The following is a 22767-nucleotide window of genomic DNA, read 5'->3' as shown; positions in this document are numbered from 1 at the left end:
ATTTTAGGTGTATTGATTTTTCTCTCACACTCTTTCTCTTCCATAAATCTGTTCCACCCAAACTCATACTCCTCCATCTGCTCTTAAAAATGGGAATGCATCGTAGAAAAGTTTCGGTCCATTAATTTTAAAGTGCAAATGAAGTTGTTTTGAAGGCCTTTTGTGGTGTGTGAGATGTTTTCACAACCGCTTCAATGGATAACGCACATATAAATTGGTTATCTGGCTTAATTCAGCACCTTTCACAGACTTTAATACTAAAATTTGATCACCCTCTGAACAAATTATATCATTATACTGCAAATGTGTTTTTGGTCAGAAATGTAAAATATTTTGAAAAACTTTTATACTCACTAAGGCTGCATTTATTTTAATTCATTGTTTATTTTATATTTATAATAGATTATATTTATTGTAAGTGTCCTATGCTTACCATAGCTTGCACTTATGTTATCAAAATATAGAAATACAGTAAAAGTGTGAAATATTACAATTTAAAATAACCGCTTTCTATTTTAATGTATTTTAAAATATAATTTATTCTTAAGTCTTAAGTGTCACATGATATTTTAGAAATCATTCTAATATGCTGAATTGGCATTCAAGAAATACTTTTATATTATTATTATTAATGTTTAAAACCGTTGTGCTGCCTAATATTTTTATGGAAATAATTATAAATTTTTTCAGGATTCTTTGATCAATAAAAATTTCAAAAGAACAGCATTTGCCGCGTTTCCACCGAAATGGACATAAAGCACATATTCTGCATGACCATATTCTACATCCCTAATACTATCCATAGGGATGTAACAATTAACTACGAGCCGGCTGAAAATCGATTAAAATATGTGACAATTCAAATCGTTTGCGATGCTAAACAAATCGCAATTCATTTAGGGGTAGGAGATTATATGAATGCATGTCTGAGGGGAACTTACTGTCTTTTAGAAAAGTTTACATGGTATTTTTTCTTTTCATGTTGCCTCTGTATAATGCATCTTAAAGTTCATAATGCAGCACTGCTTAGTTTACAGCAGAAACCAAGGAAACTCTGTAAGCGCCACCTGCTGGCAGAGAGTGAATCTGCATTTCATACAGATATTTTTATTATGTGTAGTTTTACAAAACTGAAGTCAAACCATTCTGTTTTTGCTTCAGAATTTCGAAATTATACAATCTAATAAAAAGAAACTGAGTGCCAGTGACCGTATATAAATGCATCATCATTCATTCATAATTTACAAATTTAAGCTTTTGTTAAATTTTAAAAGTACATTAAAATAGAAACAACACAAAGTTATTCAACATGGAAAGCAATAGAAATGTAGTAACTAAGTCATTTCACCAGATAATTATTTAATATCGTGCACTTTGCAGGGCTGCGGGACACAGGACAGTTAGGCCATTCATTCCTACAACTTGTTAATGTTCCTACGACTTTGTGGCAGCTGTTCATATTTCATTTATTTTGTTCCTTAACCTATGATTTAACTGAATTGAGGGAACAAATAATAAATCGAACAAATTCTTAATTCATGAAAAAATGGGACGCTTTAAAGAAAATGCATAGCCTATGTAAGTAATAAGCCTAAAATAAAAATAACAGTTTTTCATAAATTAAAAAAAAAAAAAATATATATATATATATATATATATATATATATATATATATATATATATATATATATATATATACACACACACACATATATATACATATACATATAATTATACTTTATCTGACTTAAATAATTATGATATCAGATTTAAAACAGAAGTGTGTCACAGCACTCCATAAACTAGTTCACGGAAAGGAAAGCATGACAACGCGCTTTCTGTTTGTTTGCTTTATTTTACAAAAGCACAATTCTTCTGTTTTTTATTGTGAGTGTCCACAAATAAAAGTAGACACTTTTTGCGGATTATGTCTTACTCCAAAAAGGAGTAAAAAAATGTCTCTGAAAAAATGCAAGCTGTTCGATCGCGCTGGTGCCTCATGCGCACCCCCCCCACATATTCTAGCAATTCAAACTTGCAGTCTGTTTATTATCAGAATAAAATGCAGTCAACCAAACATATAAAAGGTTACACTGGTCAGTTTAAATAGACCTTAGTATACCGATCCAATCTGCTGTTATGCCAAGGAAATTTTTGCTCAAAATTTTGATTCAAAATCTGACATTTTCTGGAACAGGAATCCAGCAGTACTGGTCATAATACTATAAAATGAGATAAAAATGTTTGATGTGAGCAACAGTTTGTTTTGCAGCAGCGCCGATGGAAGTGGTTCTCTGACTGTGCAGCACAACCACACACGCCATAATTACGTTTGAGATAATTTTATTGTCAATGGCATAATGTCAGTTGAAAACATTGCAATTGTATTTTAAAATACAACAACGAGCACCAGGAAAAAATTTAAAGAGGAGCGTTCAGCAGTCAGTAAAATGATCTCAAATGTATGGCGCGCTCTCTTCATATTATTAAATGATCATAATCACATCTATTACTTTTATAATCCTGCTACTAGCATTTTATTCAAACTAAATTCCTTTTAATTTGGGTGAGAAAGTGTTTTTTTTTTTTTTTTTTTTGCAGCATGAGTGAAAATGTACGTCCCTGGCTGCATTTAATTTTAAATGGAAAAGTACAGACAAAGCCTTATTTTGTTTATATGAAGATATTTATTTTATTTGTGTTACTTATTTGATGTGGTGCTCGTTTTAAAATGTCAATTTTGTTTTGTTGTTTACATTTACATTCTATTTAAATTTTTTAACTTTTATACAAAGCAACTTACAAAAGAGGACAATAAAAGCAATCAAAACCAACAAAAGAGCAATGAAATGCAAGTGCTATATTAGTATATTATTATAGTTCTATTTAAATTCACAAAGAAGTGTACATCATTTTGTCCAAGCAATAATAAAAGGACGCATTTATTTCATAATTTTTCTTAAATATCTTTTGTTTAAAAAATAAATAAAATCATGAATCGAATCGAATTGAATCGTGAGTTGAGTGAATCATTACTTCCCTAACTAGTTATATATATATATGGAAAATATTATTTTTTGTCATCTTTTTTTTTTACCCTTTAGTTTTCTTCATTCTTTCCCCTTCTATTAAATATTTTAACACATCCAAAACTTGGAGAAGAAAGCCTGGCAGCTGTAACCTTAGAGTGGAGCCCCATGTGTTGTAACGGGAGGCGATATGACCCAGGGGTGTACCTTGAGGCCTTAGACAGAACCTGATTTGATGAGTCCAGCAACGCAGAGCACCCCTCCCTTTTGCTGCGTCTCTCTCTCTCATTCTCTAGATCCCTCCATCCTGAGTTCTCAGGTACCTGCATACAGCAGCGGAGGGCTTTTTTGAAGCTTGCTGGAGCATGCCAGGCTTAGCAAGGCCAGCCGCAGTGTGGCGTGCCCATGCACATTTTTAAAAAAGTCAGCCTGTCTGTTTTTTTCCTCCTCACTGCTCTATCTATCCCTCCATCTTTCCTTCACCCCCCCCTCTCTCTCTCTATCTATCTCCTATCTGGTTTTTTTTTTTTTTTTTTTTTGCTCTGTCTCTCTCTCTTTTGTCCTCACTTCACCTGCGCAGGTTTTTTTTCTTCCTGCCATGCAGCAGCAGACGGATGAGTCAGACCGGCACTGCTACCTTCATCTCTCACTTTCCTCCTCGCTCTTCTCATCAAGTCCTCCACAGAAGTGCAAGAAAGACTGCAGCATCAGGAGACACTAAACTCCCCCATTACAGCTGGTTTTGTAGGAAAGAGAGCAGCTTCTAGTAAAGCATGTCCAATTACAGTGAACAGGAGAAGAAAATGACATGACGACGCCCTGAAAATGGGCAAATATGGTTAATGATGATGGTTTATGAAACCATAAATTAAAAATCATTTAGTCACATTCATGTTGTTCCAAACCTGAGTGACTGACCTTCTTCTGTGGAACACAAAAGATGATCTTTTGAAAAATGTTTCTGTATTAAATTTATTCCATATACTTTTAAGTGGACGTGAATGGTCGCTAAAATGGTTTGTTTACAAGCATTCTTTAAGATATTATCATTATATTATTCATGTTTTGCAAAGTCATAAAGGTTTGAAACCAGCATGAGGGTGAGTAAATGATGGCAGGATTTTCATTTTTGGATGAGCCATTTCATTAATAGAGAATGATCACTTGCTTTTTGTGTGTGTGTGTGTTTGTGTGTTTGTGTGACTGCTTGTCCAGACAGTGGAAGCAGACACAGTCTGTGCTGACTGCTGATGAGTGTTTACTGAGAGAGTGGGAACAGCAACAACACGTGCTTGTCAGAGTGAGAGAGAGAAGTGTCTTCTCTCTTTGGCAGTTTGTCACTCTTGTGTCGGCGCATGCTTGGCCACACGTCCACCCTGGGTTTCATTATCCTCCTGGGTGACAGTGTGGAAGGGTGAAGTCAGTAATATGTCAGGGTCTGTCCACCACCTTACTCCTTTCCTGGCCATCTACAGGGTATTCATGAACAGTTATTTGATTTTTAATAGTTGGTTGCAGGTGTTGTTTGCAGGAGGGACATCGTCATTCTGGCTTTTGAATGGACAAAATTGGTAGAATGTATTGTGCAGTTTGAGTTGTCAATATTTTAATACATTTTTTTTTTCAGAAGGGAAATAATGTATTTAGAACTAACATTTTGAATACCTCAACATTTCATTTTTTCCAATTTTCTAACTGTTGTTAATTTTATTTCATTTTTATTTTTACTTCTTTATAATGAAATAAATATTAAATATTTAAATTTTAATTTAATTTAATTTTTGTTTTATTTTTTATATGAACCATTTTATTACTTATGTTTTTTTTTTTTATTATTTAATAGTTTTTATGTTTGTCAATCAATGTTGAGTAAGTTACTCTAAAAACAATTACTAGTTACTAATTATATCTTCAACAGTGTAATTAGATTACTGTACAAATAACTCTCTCCAAAAAGTATTTAATTATTACTTATTTCTAATTACTTTCTAAATTCTATATCAACCTCAAAGTTAATGATACAAGGATAGACATGAAACCGTTCTTTTAATTCTTTCAAATAAATTCTAGATAACTGCGTAAATGATTCTGGTCACACTTTAGATTACAGCCCAATTCTCACTATTAACTAACTATTAACTATTACTTTTGCCTCCGTATACTCTAATTACTGCTTATTAATACTTAGCTAAGTAGTTGTTAAGTTTAAGAATTGGGTAGGATTAAGGATTTAGAATAAGGTCTTGTAGAATAAGACATTAATATGTGTTTTTTAAATAACGATAAACAGCCTATATCCCAGTAATATTCATGCTATTTACTAACTACTCTAGTTAAAAGTGAGAGCTGGACAGTAAAAGTGTTACCAATATCCTTATTAGCTAAATAAAGTATATTAAGCTAGAAAGGTACTTTAAATTATCATTTTAAGGTTAGACTTTAAATTTTTATGTTAAATCGCGGCAGCAAGATTATTTTTATTGAGCTGAAAAGAATGCATGTCACACCTCTGTTTATCAATTTGCAAGTGAACGTGGCTTGATTGTGCCATCCCAAAGAGGCGCATAATAACTTTCACAGAAAGACTTTTAAATTAAATGTTCCCTCCTGGTGGAATGACCTCCCCAACTCAATCCGAGCAGTTTAGAGTCCTTAGCCATCTTCAAGAATCAGCTAAAAACCCATCTCTTCCATCTTTATTTGACCCTCTAACTTTAGCACACACTATTCTAATTCTATTCTTAAAAAAATAAAAATAAAATAAAAAAAATAACTAGCTTGCTCTATTCTTTTTCTGTTCTATCTGTTTTCTTTTTATTTATTATATTATTTAAAAGCCCTTTTTATGTGTACTGCGTTTAAGCTAACTGAGACTTGTTATAGCACTTGTATATCATTGCTCTTTTGTTGGTTTTGGTTGCTTCCACTTTCTTCATTTGTAAGTCAGTTTGGATAAAAGCGTCTAAAATGTAATGTAAAATGTAAATCCACTATTGTATCGTATATAAATGTTCTACAGTCTATACAGTATTAAGTTCAATTACATAAGAAGTACAACCCGAATTCCGGAAAAGTTGGGACGTTTTTTAAATTTTAATAAAATGAAAACTAAAAGACTTTCAAATCACATGAGCCAATATTTTATTCACAATAGAACATAGATAACATAGCAAATGTTTAAACTGAGAAAGTTTACAATTTTATGCACAAAATGAGCTCATTTCAATTTTGATTTCTGCTACAGGTCTCAAAATAGTTGGGACGGGGCATGTTTACCATGGTGTAGCATCTCCTTTTCTTTTCAAAACAGTTTGAAGACGTCTGGGCATTGAGGCTATGAGTTGCTGGAGTTTTGCTGTTGGAATTTGGTCCCATTCTTGCCTTATATAGATTTCCAGCTGCTGAAGAGTTTGTGGTCGTCTTTGACATATTTTTCGTTTAATGACGCGCCAAATGTTCTCTATAGGTGAAAGATCTGGACTGCAGGCAGGCCAGGTTAGCACCCGGACTCTTCTACGACGAAGCCATGCTGTTGTTATAGCTGCAGTATGTGGTTTTGCATTGTCCTGCTGAAATAAACAAGGCCTTCCCTGAAATAGACGTTGTTTGGAGGGAAGCATGTGTTGCTCTAAAACCTTTATATACCTTTCAGCATTCACAGAGCCTTCCAAAACATGCAAGCTGCCCATACGGTATGCACTTATGCACCCCCATACCATCAGAGATGCTGGCTTTTGAACTGAACGCTGATAACATGCTGGAAGGTCTCCCTCCTCTTTAGCCCGGAGGACACGGCGTCCGTGATTTCCAACAAGAATGTCAAATTTGGACTCGTCTGACCATAAAACACTATTCCACTTTGAAATAGTCCATTTTAAATGAGCCTTGGCCCACAGGACACGACGGCGCTTCTGGACCATGTTCACATATGGCTTCCTTTTTGCATGATAGAGCTTTAGTTGGCATCTGCTGATGGCACGGCGGATTGTGTTTACTGACAGTGGTTTCTGAAAGTATTCCTGGGCCCATTTAGTAATGTCATTGACACAATCATGCCGATGAGTGATGCAGTGTCGTCTGAGAGCCCGAAGACCATGGGCATCCAATAAAGGTCTCCGGCCTTGTCCCTTACGCACAGAGATTTCTCCAGTTTCTCTGAATCTTTTGATGATGTTATGCACTGTAGATGATGAGATTTGCAAAGCCTTTGCAATTTGACGTTGAGGAACATTGTTTTTAAAGTTTTCCACAATTTTTTTTACGCAGTCTTTCACAGATTGGAGAGCCTCTGCCCATCTTTACTTCTGAGAGACTCTGCTTCTCTAAGACAAAGCTTTTATAGCTAATCATGTTACAGACCTGATATCAATTAACTTAATTAATCACTAGATGTTCTCCCAGCTGAATCTTTTCAAAACTGCTTGCTTTTTTAGCCATTTGTTGCCCCCGTGCCAACTTTTTTGAGACCTGTAGCAGGCATTAAATTTTAAATGAGCTAATTAAGTGGATAAAAGTGTAAAATTTCTCAGTTTAAACATTTGCTACGTTATCTATGTTCTATTGTGAATAAAATATTGGCTCATGTGATTTGAAATTCCTTTAGTTTTCATTTTATTAAAATTTAAAAAACGTCCCAACTTTTCCGGAATTCGGGTTGTAACTATAATTAAATTACAAAAAAAAAAAAGACTAATCCCTTACGTTACTTGTTCAAGGGACAAGTAATAAAATTACAGTAACTAATTACACCCAACACTGTTGTCAATAATAAAATAAAACTAAGTTAATTAAAAAAAATAATTCTTATTGTTTTTATTTTACATTTCTTTTTGTTTTTATTTATTTTTATGCCACTTTATTTAATATTTAAATTTTACCTTTTACTTCATTTCATTATTTTGGTATATTTGTTATTTTATTCTATATTTTTTATTTATTTTATTGTATTTTTAATGTTTTTCAATAATAAAATAATATTATTTTTTATAATTTCATAATTATTTTAGTTATCTATTATTATCAGTTTATTTTATTTTTATTTTAACCATTTTATTAGTTATGGATTTTATTTTATATTCCTTTTTTTGTTTTTAATTGTTATGCCCCATTTTATTTTTTCATCTTTTTCAAGACTCTCTGGTGCAATAAAAGTGTTCGTCTTTGAGATTTCTTTTGGTGACTGTCAGTATAGTTCCAGCTGTTATTAACAGCCTTTGCAAGAGGTGCTTGACTTTGCTATTCTTTCATACAAATGCTGTTTGACCCGCTCTTGCAAGCTGTCAAATGAACAGGACAATTGGAGTCACACCTGTTGGTAAATTCGCTTGTCAATCCCAAACACTGACTGCGTGAATACAGTCTTTCAGTCTCAAAAATAGCTGGAACTTTCCCTAGCCAGAAGTATAAAGGCAAGAAAAATAAGACCGACAGAAAGGATTCAAAAAAAATGAAAGAACATTCAGCAAGGAGACAGAAGAAGGGAGAGACGATCAGTACCATCCAGCTCCCTCTACCATGTCTTCCTCGTGATTTCTCAGCAAGCCGCCACCAGGTGTTACATAACTCTCTCTCTCTCTCTCTCTCTGTGTGTTAATCTATCTCTCTCACTCACTGTCGGTCTCTATGCCAGCCACTCTCCCCCCACACTAGGTCTTTTTCACACGTTCAGTTTCTCTCCCACTGGGAAACAGATTTTCAAAGCAGCCGTCTGCTCTCTACCTTCAGCACTCGCTGTCTCACCCTTTGCCTCCCCGAGGTTTCGCTACACTTCTGGCATAATTACAGCAATTACTACAGTTTATACTAGTTATGTAAAAGTTCTCCCATGCGAGTGTGTGTTTTTATTCAACACAGTTGGGTGGAAAACACTCCAAAGTCTGAAGAGAATCAAAACGGACAGGAAACAAAGTACTCACCACTTCACACATTCCGCTATGGCTTTGGCTTTTTTTTTTTTTATTAAAATGGCTTTTTTAATTTAAAAAAAGAAAGAAATTAAGGAATGTTTTTGGGGTCAGCTATATTTTATTATATTTATTTAAGGTTATTATTTTCTGTGGTAATTTTGTGCTTCCTCAGGTTTTTTTTCTTTTTCTTTACAAGTGGAGCTAGGGTTGTAATGTTAGTGATAAATTCATAAAAGATAAATTTGCTAAGATGGTCTCAACAGCGCATATATATATACACATTTATTTAAAATTTACATTTTGATGATTTTTTATCATCAATGTCTATACTGTCTTTACCATTGAATGCATCCTAGCTTAATAAAGGAAAAAAATACTTTTTAATGCCAAATTTTTGTAACTGAACTGTGTATTTTGTTTTTATCGGACATCTTATATAGGCAGCTGCAAGTTGTTGTTTTTTTTTTAAATGTGCAAAACATACTGTAGTTTCAAACCATTTATAATCTTTCAATTATATTTTAAGTTATAGAATAATGCCTTTCTGAATGGGGTTTCTTAAATGTTTGACAAATGTTCATCTCTGAAATATCAAAATACCTGATACACTCCACTCTAAAGGATGCCTGCCTTCCTCTCTGGTCTCCTCAGGGTAACACACTGAGGAAGAGTCTCCTTACACACTACTTTGGCAACCATCGGCCCCATGCCAAAGCCCTGGAGTACAGCGGTGGGAACAGCTCTTCCTCTGGAGGTACGTCTCACAAATAACCATCAGTAGAAGCACTGTTGGCTCACCATATACATCCTCTCGACCAACTTCTGCTCCTCTCATACCTGACTCAACAGTGTTCTGTGTGTGTATACAGGTGGTTCTCCAGGACAGGACTCTGATAAGCCAGGCACTAGCGTAGCAGACATCCAGTGTGCTCTGGACAACGTTGGAGCATCTGAGCTGGTCATCGACCTCATCGTCAGCACAAAGAACGACCGTATCTTTGAGGAGAGCATTTTACTGGGCATTGCACTCCTAAGAGGAGGAAATACACAGATCCAGGTATAAACAGGACACACATTCCCAACGGGACATCTGTAAGATTCAGGTGATGTCATTTTCTGCATGTCTCCCTGCAGAACTCTTTCTACAATCAACTGCACAAGCAGAAGAAGTCTGAGAAGTTCTTCAAGGTCTTCTACGATCGAATGGAGCTGGCACAGAAAGAGATCCGCTCCAGTGTGTCAGTCAACATGTTTGAGCTCAGCTGCAGGAAGAGAGAGGAGGAGGGCGAGGGCTCTGGAATCAGACATAAAAAAGGTATACGTCCGCTTTTTCTCATTTTCTTTCCATCTAAACATGAGAAAAAGATTTACATTAGCACATAAGCATATACATTAAGCATTACATAAGCAATTATAATTTATCACACACACGAGTCTGTTGATCTTATGAATACAATGGCCAATCAGAGGTGTCCACATGAGTCATCGCTGAAACGCCAGAGTTTTTGTTCATTGTGCGTGCGTGCTGACTGAATTCTCCTCTAACAAATTTTCTCATCATAAACAACAAAGTGCATAGGTAAGTATGATGTAACTAAGAGTTTCATTCATCAAACAGTGTATAGACGGCTTTACTGATTAAAAGGGGAGTTTTTTTGAGAGTGCTTAAACTCTGGCTAGACTGAAGTCAGATATAATGTTCTTTGCTCGCTTCTGTATAATTTCTTCGCTGTTTGAATAACTGTGGAGCATACAGGTAATAAAAAAATGTATTACCTCATCTGTGAACATGATTGGTGAATTCCATGATGGTGAAAAAGACATCTCCCATCAGTCCATTTTCCTTCATAGCGTCATCAAACTTCGTTTTTTATTGTTTTGAACATGCGACCTCTAACAGCAAAAACATATATATTGTGCCTTTTAAGGAAATCTAGCCTGCCTTTTTGTTGTTTTTAATAATATAATGATTGATTGATATTTATTTATGCCTTTATTTAGCAGACTTATGACTAGCAAACTAATATAATAAATATATAATACACACACAAACACACTTGTCTTGTCACACACACACACACACACACCCACATATATATATATATAATGTATATAATTTATTTATTTTTTATTATTATAATTATGACATTTAGACTTTTTTCTTTCTTTTTATCTAATTGAGTAATGAGAATAAACAACAAGACTCACATAATGCTCCACAAAAAATGCCATTGCGTATTTTTGCACAATATAATTTCTTGTTTTTTTCCCCATTTTCATTTTGTAATTTGACCTTTGGTGAAATTCACCAGGAAATGTTTCTCCAGTTCAGAAGGTCACATTACTAAAATAATGATCTGAATGAAAAGATTGAGAGGTTACCATGCATGATTGGTATAATCTGAAGTGGAAGTATAATAATAATAAATCTACAGTCTGGTCTATGGACGAGCTTCATATTTACCCATTAAGATGCTGCCTTTGCACATCATTATCTTTTTGGACTACAAGTGAAATAGGTGGAAAATTAAAAAAATGCTATTTTGACTGACTTTGGTATTTTTTTGGAGATGTATCTCTAACAAAGGAAGGCCTCAAAAAAAAAACACAAACCAGGTGTGATGTCTTAAAGTCTAAAAATAAACCATTAGAAGTCACTCTTTCAGTGTCTCGCTGAAAATAGGGATGTGTCCTAATTGCAATGTTCTGCTTCATCATGCTTAAATCTTAAAAAGCAGACCTAGACTCTCTAATGACACGTCTTGCGTCTTAACTAGAAGTATGTCATTGGTCCCCTGAATAGCCCGTTTATCACAAACAAGTGTGCCTTAATGCATAGCTATTCATGTGAGTTCAGTTCTGGCCTGAGGCAGCGTAAATGAAATGAATATCAGTCATAAGAATAGTATCTGTCCCCATTTTAACTGCTGCATCACCTTAGGGGTCACTGGCACCTTATCAAAGGCCTGCTGTTAAAAAGCAGTGTTCTTTTTAACACTTCAGAAGGAGAAAAGATTTCAAGTTCGCCTCGTGTGGTGCACGAGACATAATCGTTTGATAAAAGAAATATTGTTGACAGCTCAAGTTTTAAAAACACTTCAAATGTGCCTAAATATATATCCAAAAACTACTAAAACTCTCAATATCAGTACCTACAGTGTGCTATGGATGACTTTGAACAGATATATCAATTCTCAATTAATACATTGTTCAATACTACAATTAAAATGAAAACTGATAATATAAAAGCTAATATAAAAAAAAAATACTATAATAATATGTTAATAATAAAATAACACCGATATGGTAAGAACTATAAATAACAGTTTAGTAATCTCAAATCTCTCGTGTCTTATGAAGTTCGAGACTGCTTGCACCTCAGAGAAGACATTCGGGGTCAGCTAAAAGACGCTTCCTCGGTCACCTCCAAAGCCTACAGCACCTTTCGCCGGGAAGTGGACCCTGAGATGGAGCCGATGGGATCGGGAGTAGACGGGATGGAGGAGGTGGTGGAGGAGACCCAGATGAGCCAGGCCATCATCATCATGAATCCCATCCTACGCTTCCTTCAGCTGCTCTGTGAGAATCATAACAGGGACCTGCAGGTGATGCAATTCATTTTCATTGTTCCGGTTTTGTTCAGCTGTTGTTTGTTTTGGCTATGAATCATTTTAGTGTATTACTTGTGTTAAACACCGCAGTGTGAATTGGTACATGGTGTGCTTCGAACTCAAATACAATGACGCTGCCTTCACCGTGTCAGCAAATCAGAGGGCTTTAAATAAGTGTTTTTCCATTGTGAGAAGAAAAAGCACCTTGATGTTTGAAAAGTAAACATTTTTTCCGGTGCAAAAACATCTCAAGGGACCCCCCGACCTAGTATGAACGAGTCTTTCTGAATAGAGATACCAATTACTGCCACACAGGACTTGACTTGTGTTGTTAGTCCAAATCTTTGTTCTTTTGTATACAGAACTTTCTGCGAGATCAGAACAACAAAACCAATTATAACCTGGTGTGTGAGACGCTGCAGTTTCTTGACTGTATCTGTGGCAGTACGACGGGAGGACTGGGGCTGCTGGGGCTCTACATTAATGAGAGGAATGTGGACCTGGTCAAACAGACACTAGAGACCATCACAGAGTACTGCCAGGGTCCTTGCCACGAAAACCAGGTATTGAAATGGCATCCTTTTTGGAAAATGGGGACAAATCTTATTCCACATGGAAAACTGAATCCAAGGGTAACGCCTTGTCCCAATAATTTATAGCCGGGCCATGGTAAACAGGAATTGAAAATCATGCTCATTGGAAAAAGGGAACAAATCTGTTTCCAGATGGAAAAAGTTTCAGATTTGCTATCAAATCTTTATTAATGGTTATGCATGAATAAGAACAATTATTTATCTATATATCTAAGACTTTGTTTGGGATCATAAATTGTGTATTTCATCCTCTGCAGTCATGCATAGCCAGGCATGAGTCAAACGGCATTGACATCATCATCGCTCTCATTGTGAATCCAATTGATCCGCTGGGGAAGAACCGACTTGACCTTGTGCTGGAGCTGAAGGTACTTGTTTGTCACTCACGTAGTTTGAATAAGAAAGTAATTGATGTATAATGCAGTTTTCCAGATAACAGAATTTTCTGAAGCATTGCAAATTTTTTGATTTGGCATGTAAAAACATCTCCAGGAGGAAAATAGTGAATATTCTTTACTTCACAGTAATTGAATTTAAAAATGCTCTTGTCTTTACCATGAAAAATCAGAACAATGCATCTAAACTTCTTCTGGCCATCATGGAGAGTCGTCATGACAGTGAGAATGCAGAGAAGATCTTGTACAAAATGAGACCCAATGAACTGGTGAGCTAATATTATGCAATAGTACTGCAGTTATGACAGTATTTACAGTAGTTAATGAATATAGTTTGGATAATTTCTTATCAGCAAAAACATGCCTGTTCTTTGCCATAACTAAAGTGATGATCTGGTGTCACATCTATAGATTGACGTGATCAAGGAGGCTTACGTTCAAGGAGAAGAGAGTGAGATTGATCAAGAGATATCAGATCAAATCAGACCTAAAGATGTTGGCCACAACATCTACATCCTGGCCCATCAGGTAAAATTTAAATGCTTAATCACAGGAATTTTTCAGATTCCTTGCGAGGCTTTCTTTTCCTTCAACTAAGTCTATAGTTTTGTTTAAAAAGGCCTTTAATGATAATAATGGCAATTCAGTATAATAATTATATATATATATATATATATATATATATATATATATATATATATATATATATATATATATATATATATATATATATATATATATATATATATATATATATAATATAATAATAATAATAAGTATAATATCAATTACATTTTTTTATTGTAAAAATAGAATAATTCTTCATAAGGAAGGGTTAAGGTCTCTTGTGAGGAAATCCTCAAGCCAGTTGTGCATTTCTCAGTTTCAGTCTTCACTTTCACTTCCACATGCATTCTTGACAGGCTCAGCCATCTGCTAGACAGTTTATTTCTGTCTAACCGGCTGCTTTCATAATGACATAACTTCAGGTGTACGTCTATCTCTGTTTTTCCAAACACACTCACACAGATGACTGAAAGAAAGTGGAAGTGTGCATACAGTAGTTCTCTCGCTGTTAGCTTTCCTGGAATAATGTATCTCCTGGCAAACTCTTGACATAGTTTTCGGTGAGATTTTTGTTCAGAATTCAAGACTTTTACTCGGACCCTCTGGCTATTATAAATATGGACACTGGTTTGAGAAACTTTGTCCTATGGCTGGATGATCTGGTCGGGGAGGTTTTGTATCAGTTGGACCATCTAAATCAGTGTTTGTCAGTCTCATTTTGCTGTTTAGTTTCCCATTTGTCAACTAGTCAGCAATAAACAAGTCTTCTTTATTGTCAGCAATAAAGAAGACTTGACTTGACTAGTCAAAAGAATAAGTCGAAATCTTCCAGTCTTGCTGACAGTGAGAAAGAAATAAACAGAAATGAATTTAAGAAATGCTTAAACACTGATTGAACGGTTATTATTAATTACTGACATTTATTTTTAATTAGTAGTGTTTGCCTAAGGAAATGTCACTTTTGCAATTGTTTGTACTTAGAATTAGCTTTTTCTCCAGTAAGCAACCACCCAGAATACTCTAGAAACATCATGGCAACATGATAAAATATTACAACTACATAACTTGCATTTTGCACAATCCAGAACCAGTCATATTTTGAGTTACTGGGAGAAAGCTCCATAAACATTTTTTGATTGTCCTGTAGAAATGTGTGTACATTTTCTTTGGCCCTAGGAAAGTTAAACTGAATGATAGTACTGTAAGCGGTTTTCACAAAGAACATCCCAATGACCTTTTTCTCCTGTGGTTTTAATTTCTTTTTATTTTTTCAGCACTGTTGAAATGGTTTCTTTAGACTGTGTTAGCTCCAGTGCAAAAAAACAGCTGCCAAATACAAGATCCTCCTGTGTTTACTTGGTACATGACAAAGTAAATGACATTATTTGGTGTCAGTTTAGCTCTCCGTTGCATGCCTTACTCTCTTCCAGCTCTTATAAACAGATTCCTGATGTTACCTTTGATCTGAAATCAAAAGGACACTGTGAACATGATGGCTTAGACGTCTAAAAGGAGACAAAGTGATTTCACCTTCTTGGTGTCTCAAGTGGCGCACATCTTTTGTGCTCCTTCAGCCTGTGAGAAAACAAGCATGTAAATCCCTCGCTCCCATTTAATGCATTAAGGCCATTATGTGATAAATGGACACTGAGGGTGTGGAATGAATACTTGTTTGCTTTAAGGACACGTCCTTTTTGGAGGTTAAAGAGTGTCCGCCTTCCTTTCAGACTTGTTGCTTAATAGAAAGGGAACTAGTTTGATTCAATAGACTAAGCAGGCTCTTCTGTATGTATAAACTGCCAGATTAATTAAATTAATTGCTTCAATCTTGCAGAGCATCATTGATCATTCCTTGCCCTTTGATTTGTCATTTGTTGGAAATGATTTTTGGAGCACTGTTTTTGATTAGTTTGTCTCTGAATGCTGTTGTCTCACTAATGCATCTTGGCCACATCACTGCGGGTATTCAGTCATTGAGATAAACATCAGAGTTCCTCTGTGTAGGCAGCTCTTAAAATGTTTTGATTTTGAAGTAATCCGATTGATCAGTCCTGACCCCTTATGAATTGACTCATCCAGGGGTTGCATTGGCATTATGAAACTGCTAAATTGCTAATGGGATTTGTGTTAGCCAAGTCACCCATGTGTCACTAATAGATTATTGGGTGTTCCTGCAACTTCTAACACTTTACAGTCTAAGAGGTTGACTTTTAGCTATATTTATTCATTTAGATCTTTTTCTTTATAGTATATGAATCTAACGTTAACTTTTTTTTTTAATGCCTCTGTTTATTTTATTGTACCATTGTCCCAGAGCCATATTTGAAGTACTGAACTATAAACTCCATGATAAAGTTTAGTTATTGCATGTTAGAAGCTATGATGATATTAATCAAATAAAATAAACATGAACAAATGTAACAAATGTGGAGCAAATGGTCATGGTTTTGAGCAAAAATTACAGAATTTTCCTGTAATGCATATATGTCTAATGGACATTATTAGTAGACAACTCAACTAGTGAGTCTATGAAGAAATGCCCTGACGTTGAGCTGCGGTTTCTGAATCTGTTGAATCTGTGATGTTGACTGAAGTGTTTTTGATGATCAGTTGGCACGCCATAGAAAAAACCTCCAGCAGAGTTTGAAACCTGGCCCAGATCCAACCATAGAAGGAGAAGCAGCGCTCCTATACTATGCCAACCACACTGCTCAGATAGAGGTATGACAGTTTGAGAACTTAAAAAGATAATTTGTTTCCCATTATTAATTTATTTAGCACCTTAATTGGCTTTTCTGTAGCTTTAATATGACATATTTGAAGTCTCGTTTACTTATCAGTGCCTTGATCAGACAATTTAATTCAAAATAAATCTGTTAAACATGATTGATTTCAGATCGTCCGCCATGACCGCACAATGGAGCAGATCGTGTTTCCTGTGCCTAACATCTGTGAGTACTTAACAGAAGAATCAAAAGTGCGTGTGTTCACAACAACAGAGCGGGACGACCAGGGCAGCAAGGTCAACGACTTCTTCCAGCAGTTTGATGACCTCTACAATGAGATGAGGTGGCAGAAGAAAATAAGAAGTGGGTTGTTTTGCTTTCTGCAAAAACAATGTAACAATTTATCACCAGTTCGAGCCTGTGTCAGAGTCATTATGCCGATGTACTGCTGTGTGTTTGCAGATAATGCACCACTTTTCTGGGTGTCAAAACATATATCTCTGTGGGGTAGTATCTCCTTTAACTTGGCTGTGCTAATCAACTTGGCTGTTGCTCTTTTCTACCCATTTGGAGATGATGGAGATGAAGGTATGGCTTTGATTTTTGATACATAAAAAATTGCTTAATATGGCCATATTGTTTCCAAACTGTGGAAAATGTGGACAGAATCCAGTCATAGTGAAATTTATTGTATGATGCAGAATATAACAAAATTGACCAAATTTGGATTACTAAATCATAAGTAGGACTATATACTGTGAATAGTAAACTGCTATTTAAATATGAGGTAACTCAAAAATTTGGAGAAACTCAAAGCTCTTCATTACAAACCAAACCACCAATGGTTGGTTTAACTTGAACAAATTATGACAGAAATATACTGTATATTGTACAGTGAAATTTTTTTTTAATATTATTTTTATAGGAATACCACTATTTTTTTCAATCCATGTTTAAATTTTAACTTTAAAACACGTTGTGCAGAATTTTGTTTAACAAAAAAAAGGAAAAATTACATTTTAAAACTTAATTAAATGGTTTAAGTTTTATGCTTTTATTTTATTTATCTGACCACATTTTTATAATAAATTTGAAATCAATCAGAAAACATAGAATCCAGACAAATTACAACAGACAAGAATTTCACAAAAAATTAAACATTTCATTGGCCAATGCAATTTTAAATCTATAATAAATTATCGTTTTGTTAACATTTTACGTATTGACTTAATTTGATATCCCTTTATTATTAATAACATTTAAACTATTAAAACTGAATTCAAATTAATTTAAACTGAAAACACAAAATTTGGGCGAGAGAGAAATCAAACTGAATTCATAGGGCCCTATATAATGGCATTATTTAAAGTGATTTTCATGCAGTTCTTTGTTCTCTCTCTCAGGTGTCTTGCCACCATTCTTGTCCATCTTGCTTTGGGTGGCAGTGGTCGTGAGCACATTCACATTGTTTGTTCTTCCCCCGCGTGGAGGAATCCTGGCATTCCTGGTCACCGTCATCTTCCGTTCTATTTACACGCTGGGCTTAGGACCCACACTGCTGCTTCTGGGGGCCGGCAATGTAAGGCAAATTCATTATCAACCGTTCACACTTCATTTAGCAAATCAGCACTCTGCGTCCATGAATTGATTTAATGTCAAAGTGTATTTTGAATGTATAAACCAACTGAAAAGACCAGCCGCTAACACCTCATGTTCCCTGATTATTCACTAATACCGATTAATTACGAGAAGCCACTCGATAGCTGGATAAATATGAAAGGGAGGAACTAGTGTTGCCATTTTGCATCAGTGTCAGTTACGATGACAGAAGCGGCTGATGTGCTTGATGTGCGTTCAGATAAAAAATGAATGATTTCATGCCTCTTTCCCAGCCAACTGGAGCTTCAGCCTTCAAACTGCTGATTCGCCTCTCTGTTGTGTCAGTCTGTTTGCGTCTGCTCAAGCTGCCGTCTCCTCAGCCATTATGGCAACACATGAAGAACCAACAGAGACGTATGCTGAAACAGATTCTAGGAGTCTGGGATCTGTTATACTACACGCCACTCGCCGCGTCTTCTAGTGGTCCCCACAAACTGTGTATATATATTTTCTCACAACTTGCTCAGGGTTTTAAAGATGAGGGCATGTCACACAACTGGCCATGTTGGTGTCTGCCTAATCATGCTAGCTTTAACTAAGATGCACTTACTTTGATGTCAGCCAAAAAGGATATGAAAACATTTTCTCTTTCATTTACAAGTTATTTCATTATAACCTTATTTATTATTTATTATTTAACCTTGCTTTATATAGTTAGGTACAGCTATCTTTTTTTTTTTCTCAATTACTACAGTATATGACTCAAAAGTATTTAAGCATTTTTCCTCGACTTTTTCCTCACAAATCAAATGTTTTCTGTAACTTATTGGAAACAAAAACAGAATTGTGAGATGTAAACTCAGAATTAAGTGAAAAAAGTCAGAGATGTGAGATATAATGTCTGAATTTTAAAATGTAAACTAGCAGTTGCAAGCAAAAGTCTGAATTGTAAGATAAAAAGTCGTAATTACCTAAGGACTTCCATAGAAGAGTGCTTTAATTGAAGGCAGTTTTATATTTTAATGTGACTATAAGGATGCTAATGTTAGAGCATTGTCTTCTTATGTCTTTTCACAGCTGCTGAATAAAATTGTGTTCCTGGTTAGTTTTGTGGGGAACCAGGGCACGTTCACACGAGGGTACAAAGCAGTTATCATGGACGTCTTCTTCCTTCTGCATGTCAGTTACGTCATCGTTTGCATGCTGGGTCTGTTCGTACACGAGTTCTTCTACAGTATTCTGGTAAGACTTCACACCTTTTCCAGTATAATTTTTAGCAATAAATGAAATTAATGATTTCATTTAGAGGTTAAAAGTGTAGTCCATGGATGCTTGCTTTTGGAGAAAAATACTATGTATTTTAATGGCTACCAAATTATAATGTTAGGATATGACTTAAAAAGTTAGCACAATATTTGAATACATTTATTTAATATTATTTTACTGATACTAGGGGTGACACAGTTTGCTGAAAAAAAAAAACGAACAGTTCGGTTCACAACAAACGGTTCTGCACGCGCTTGGAACGCGGTTTAACTTAAATCTGACAAGGCATCTGTAATATGGTTTGCTATAAATAGCACGTAAAACAAAACAAACAGGGTTCAGCTAATATATGTTTCTGTTGATGCATGCACATTCTGCATTCCCAGACATAAGAAACCTGGACAATCCATGTATTCTTGTTCAATGTGAATGCCTTTTATGCTGGAATATGAGCAGTCATTTTTTCCGTCCTCACCCGGGTGCTGATAACGTACGCGCATAGATGAGACCTGAACAGCACACTTTGATATGTGTGTTTAAACTAAACTCATTTAAGCTTTGTCAGTTTAAACATTTAAGAGCCAGAGGACACGAGCTCGTGCGAGCAGTGAGAAGATTTGTGCATGCGCTCACCAGAAGCGCGCAAACCTGCTCCGCATTTATTTGTGCTGTTGCTCGTGGTTAGATTTTTTTTTAAATATAGTTTCTCCATAAACCTAGCACATACCGAACCATACCGAAAACTGTGACTCTAAAACCGTGAAACAAACCGAACTATGAAAAAGTTGAACCGTGCCAACCCTAACTGATACTTACCATTTCATTCCAGCTTCTAAAAATGTAATTTACAACTAGTTTATTTTATTGTATAAATCAATTATTCAATACAGAAAAAAATAACATTTATATTGTCAAATATTTTAAATAACTGTAAAAAATTGTATATATTTTAAAGAGATGAATGTTTAGCTACCATTTTTTTCAATCGTTAGTGTCACGTGATTCTTCAGAAATGTTCATAATATGCTGATTTGGTGCTCAAAAAAATCTTATTTTTATTAATGTTGAAAACAGTTGTTCTACTTATTATTTTTGTGGAAAATGTTATACATTTTTTTCAGTTTTTTTTTTGTGGAATGAAAAGTTCAATAGAACAGTATTTATTTCAAATAAAAACTTTTTCGCAATGTAAAAGTCTTCACTGACACTTGATCAATTAAATACTAAATGTATAATTTCTTTTTGGATTTAGTGACGATTTAAATAAATTATTTATAGTTTTTTAATTTCATAATCGCCATGTTTTTATAATATCCACTTCTATTCCCTCTAGTTGTTTGATCTTGTGCGAAGAGAGGAAACGCTTCTAAATGTGATGAGGAGCGTGACCAAGAACGGCCGCTCCATCTTCCTCACAGCTGTTCTGGCTATCATCCTGGTCTACCTCTTCTCCATTGTGGGCTTCCTCTTCTTTAAAGATGACTTCCTCATGGAAGTCGACCGCCTCCCTGCTTTAAGTAAGCATGAAGTGTACACGGTGTCCCCGTCACGCTCTTTGCTGTGGTGGCCTCCTATCTTTCCAGCTGCACATTATGTAGAATTTGTGGTTTTAGTCTTTCGTTTCATATTTCCCAAATGTTCTGCATGATTGAAGTCAATATCATTTGTTAATATGCATCCCTGCATATCGTTTGTGTAAACAACTTGGTATGAATAGCACTAAAATGTCTCTTTTAGAGAGATTACCAGATCTGTGATACATTCAGTTTGTACATTCATGTATGCATGTACATCTTTGTGTTTATATGAACACACATGGCCATGTAGCGATGTTGAGGTGAGAGAGGACCTGCTAGCACATGGCACCTGTTGCATAACCCAGCAGTGGCCACACTCCCTTACGTAATCACTTCCTCTATGCACTGCATCACTGTACAAGCACTGGGGACAGAAAGGGCACACACATACACGCGTGCACTGGAATACACCGTTTATTAAAACATTTCAGTTGTGGCAATACAAAATGTTTGATTCTTGAATTAAGCATATGCTATGAATGTAGATTTTGACATTTTTAACCCCCCCCCCCCCCCCCCCCCCCCCCCCAAATAAATAAATAAATAAAACTGTATTTAACTTGTGTATATTTTTTTTGGTTTTGTCTTTTAGAGAAGATGAATGTGAAGGAGTCTACAAGCTGCCTGAGTGAGACCTGTTCTAACTCCCCTTTTAGTTCTCACCACGGTAAGTCACCATTTTTACAGTTACCCCAAACAATTTCTGGACACTTAGGCTACACATAAAATATATATAGACAAAATCTCTATTCAATATAGCAACATTTTCAAGCAAAACATGTCACAACAAGAATCTTGTAAAAAAAGCTTTTTAATTAAATTTACAAAAGTAATGTGTTACGCCCCGTCTAGGGGTAGAGCGTAACAGGGGAATAAACAAGCGTGAACCATCAACTTCTTTTGAATTTTATTTGGGAGTCCACTTTCAGGAGCTGACAGTGCCAAAATAATAAACAAAATGTGTTAAATAGTAAACCCTCTAAATTACCTATCCAAAATAAAGAAGCAAACAAAAAAATACAATTTTCTTAACCTAACTACCTAATCCAAAAACAGAGATCCAAACGTTACAAAAACAAAAGGTGGCGTCTAACTCCCTACTTTCCCAAAAACGTTTTACAATATTCACAATAAAGATTTACAAAGAAACATCAAGTTCAGAGGAATATTCAAAATCAAAATCGTACAACAGGCAAAAGGTTCAAGTAAGCCAGAGGTCCACTACAAAACAACAAATATCCAAGCAATCTCAATCTAATATACAAATGGGGATAAAACAACACAAGCAAAGTACAAACAGCATGGTTCACAAAATGCCCCCCCCCCCCCATTAAATCTTGGATTTTAATTGATTTGAGTCATATTATGAAGAGCATCTAAAATAATTCAGTATTTACTGTGCAGCATTGCAGTTTCTCCTGTGATTTCACCTCCGTCTCACCCTTCAGCTAAATGTTCTTTCACAATCTGTAATAGTGGTGACATGTCGTGTGATTTG

General features: G+C 35.3%; 1 protein-coding gene across 1 annotated transcript in view; it reads left to right on the top strand.

The window, feature by feature from the left end:
• The window catches only part of itpr2 (inositol 1,4,5-trisphosphate receptor, type 2), an 82976-nt gene that overhangs the window by 48579 nt on the left and 11630 nt on the right, over positions 1 to 22767 (top strand). Inside the window, exons 38-52 of the mRNA XM_059506657.1 lie at positions 9587 to 9689; positions 9805 to 9992; positions 10070 to 10250; positions 12296 to 12540; positions 12909 to 13109; positions 13397 to 13507; positions 13708 to 13803; positions 13946 to 14062; positions 16712 to 16822; positions 16998 to 17190; positions 17290 to 17415; positions 18231 to 18406; positions 19504 to 19668; positions 21026 to 21209; positions 21862 to 21936. Of these exons, the coding sequence (XP_059362640.1) occupies positions 9587 to 9689; positions 9805 to 9992; positions 10070 to 10250; positions 12296 to 12540; positions 12909 to 13109; positions 13397 to 13507; positions 13708 to 13803; positions 13946 to 14062; positions 16712 to 16822; positions 16998 to 17190; positions 17290 to 17415; positions 18231 to 18406; positions 19504 to 19668; positions 21026 to 21209; positions 21862 to 21936 (2272 nt within the window). The remainder of the gene's footprint in view (positions 1 to 9586; positions 9690 to 9804; positions 9993 to 10069; positions 10251 to 12295; positions 12541 to 12908; positions 13110 to 13396; positions 13508 to 13707; positions 13804 to 13945; positions 14063 to 16711; positions 16823 to 16997; positions 17191 to 17289; positions 17416 to 18230; positions 18407 to 19503; positions 19669 to 21025; positions 21210 to 21861; positions 21937 to 22767) is intronic.

Source organism: Carassius carassius, chromosome 23 (genome assembly GCF_963082965.1).
Source record: "Carassius carassius chromosome 23, fCarCar2.1, whole genome shotgun sequence".
NCBI classification, from domain to species: Eukaryota; Metazoa; Chordata; class Actinopteri; order Cypriniformes; family Cyprinidae; genus Carassius; species Carassius carassius.
This window is presented reverse-complemented; position numbering and strand designations above follow the sequence as displayed.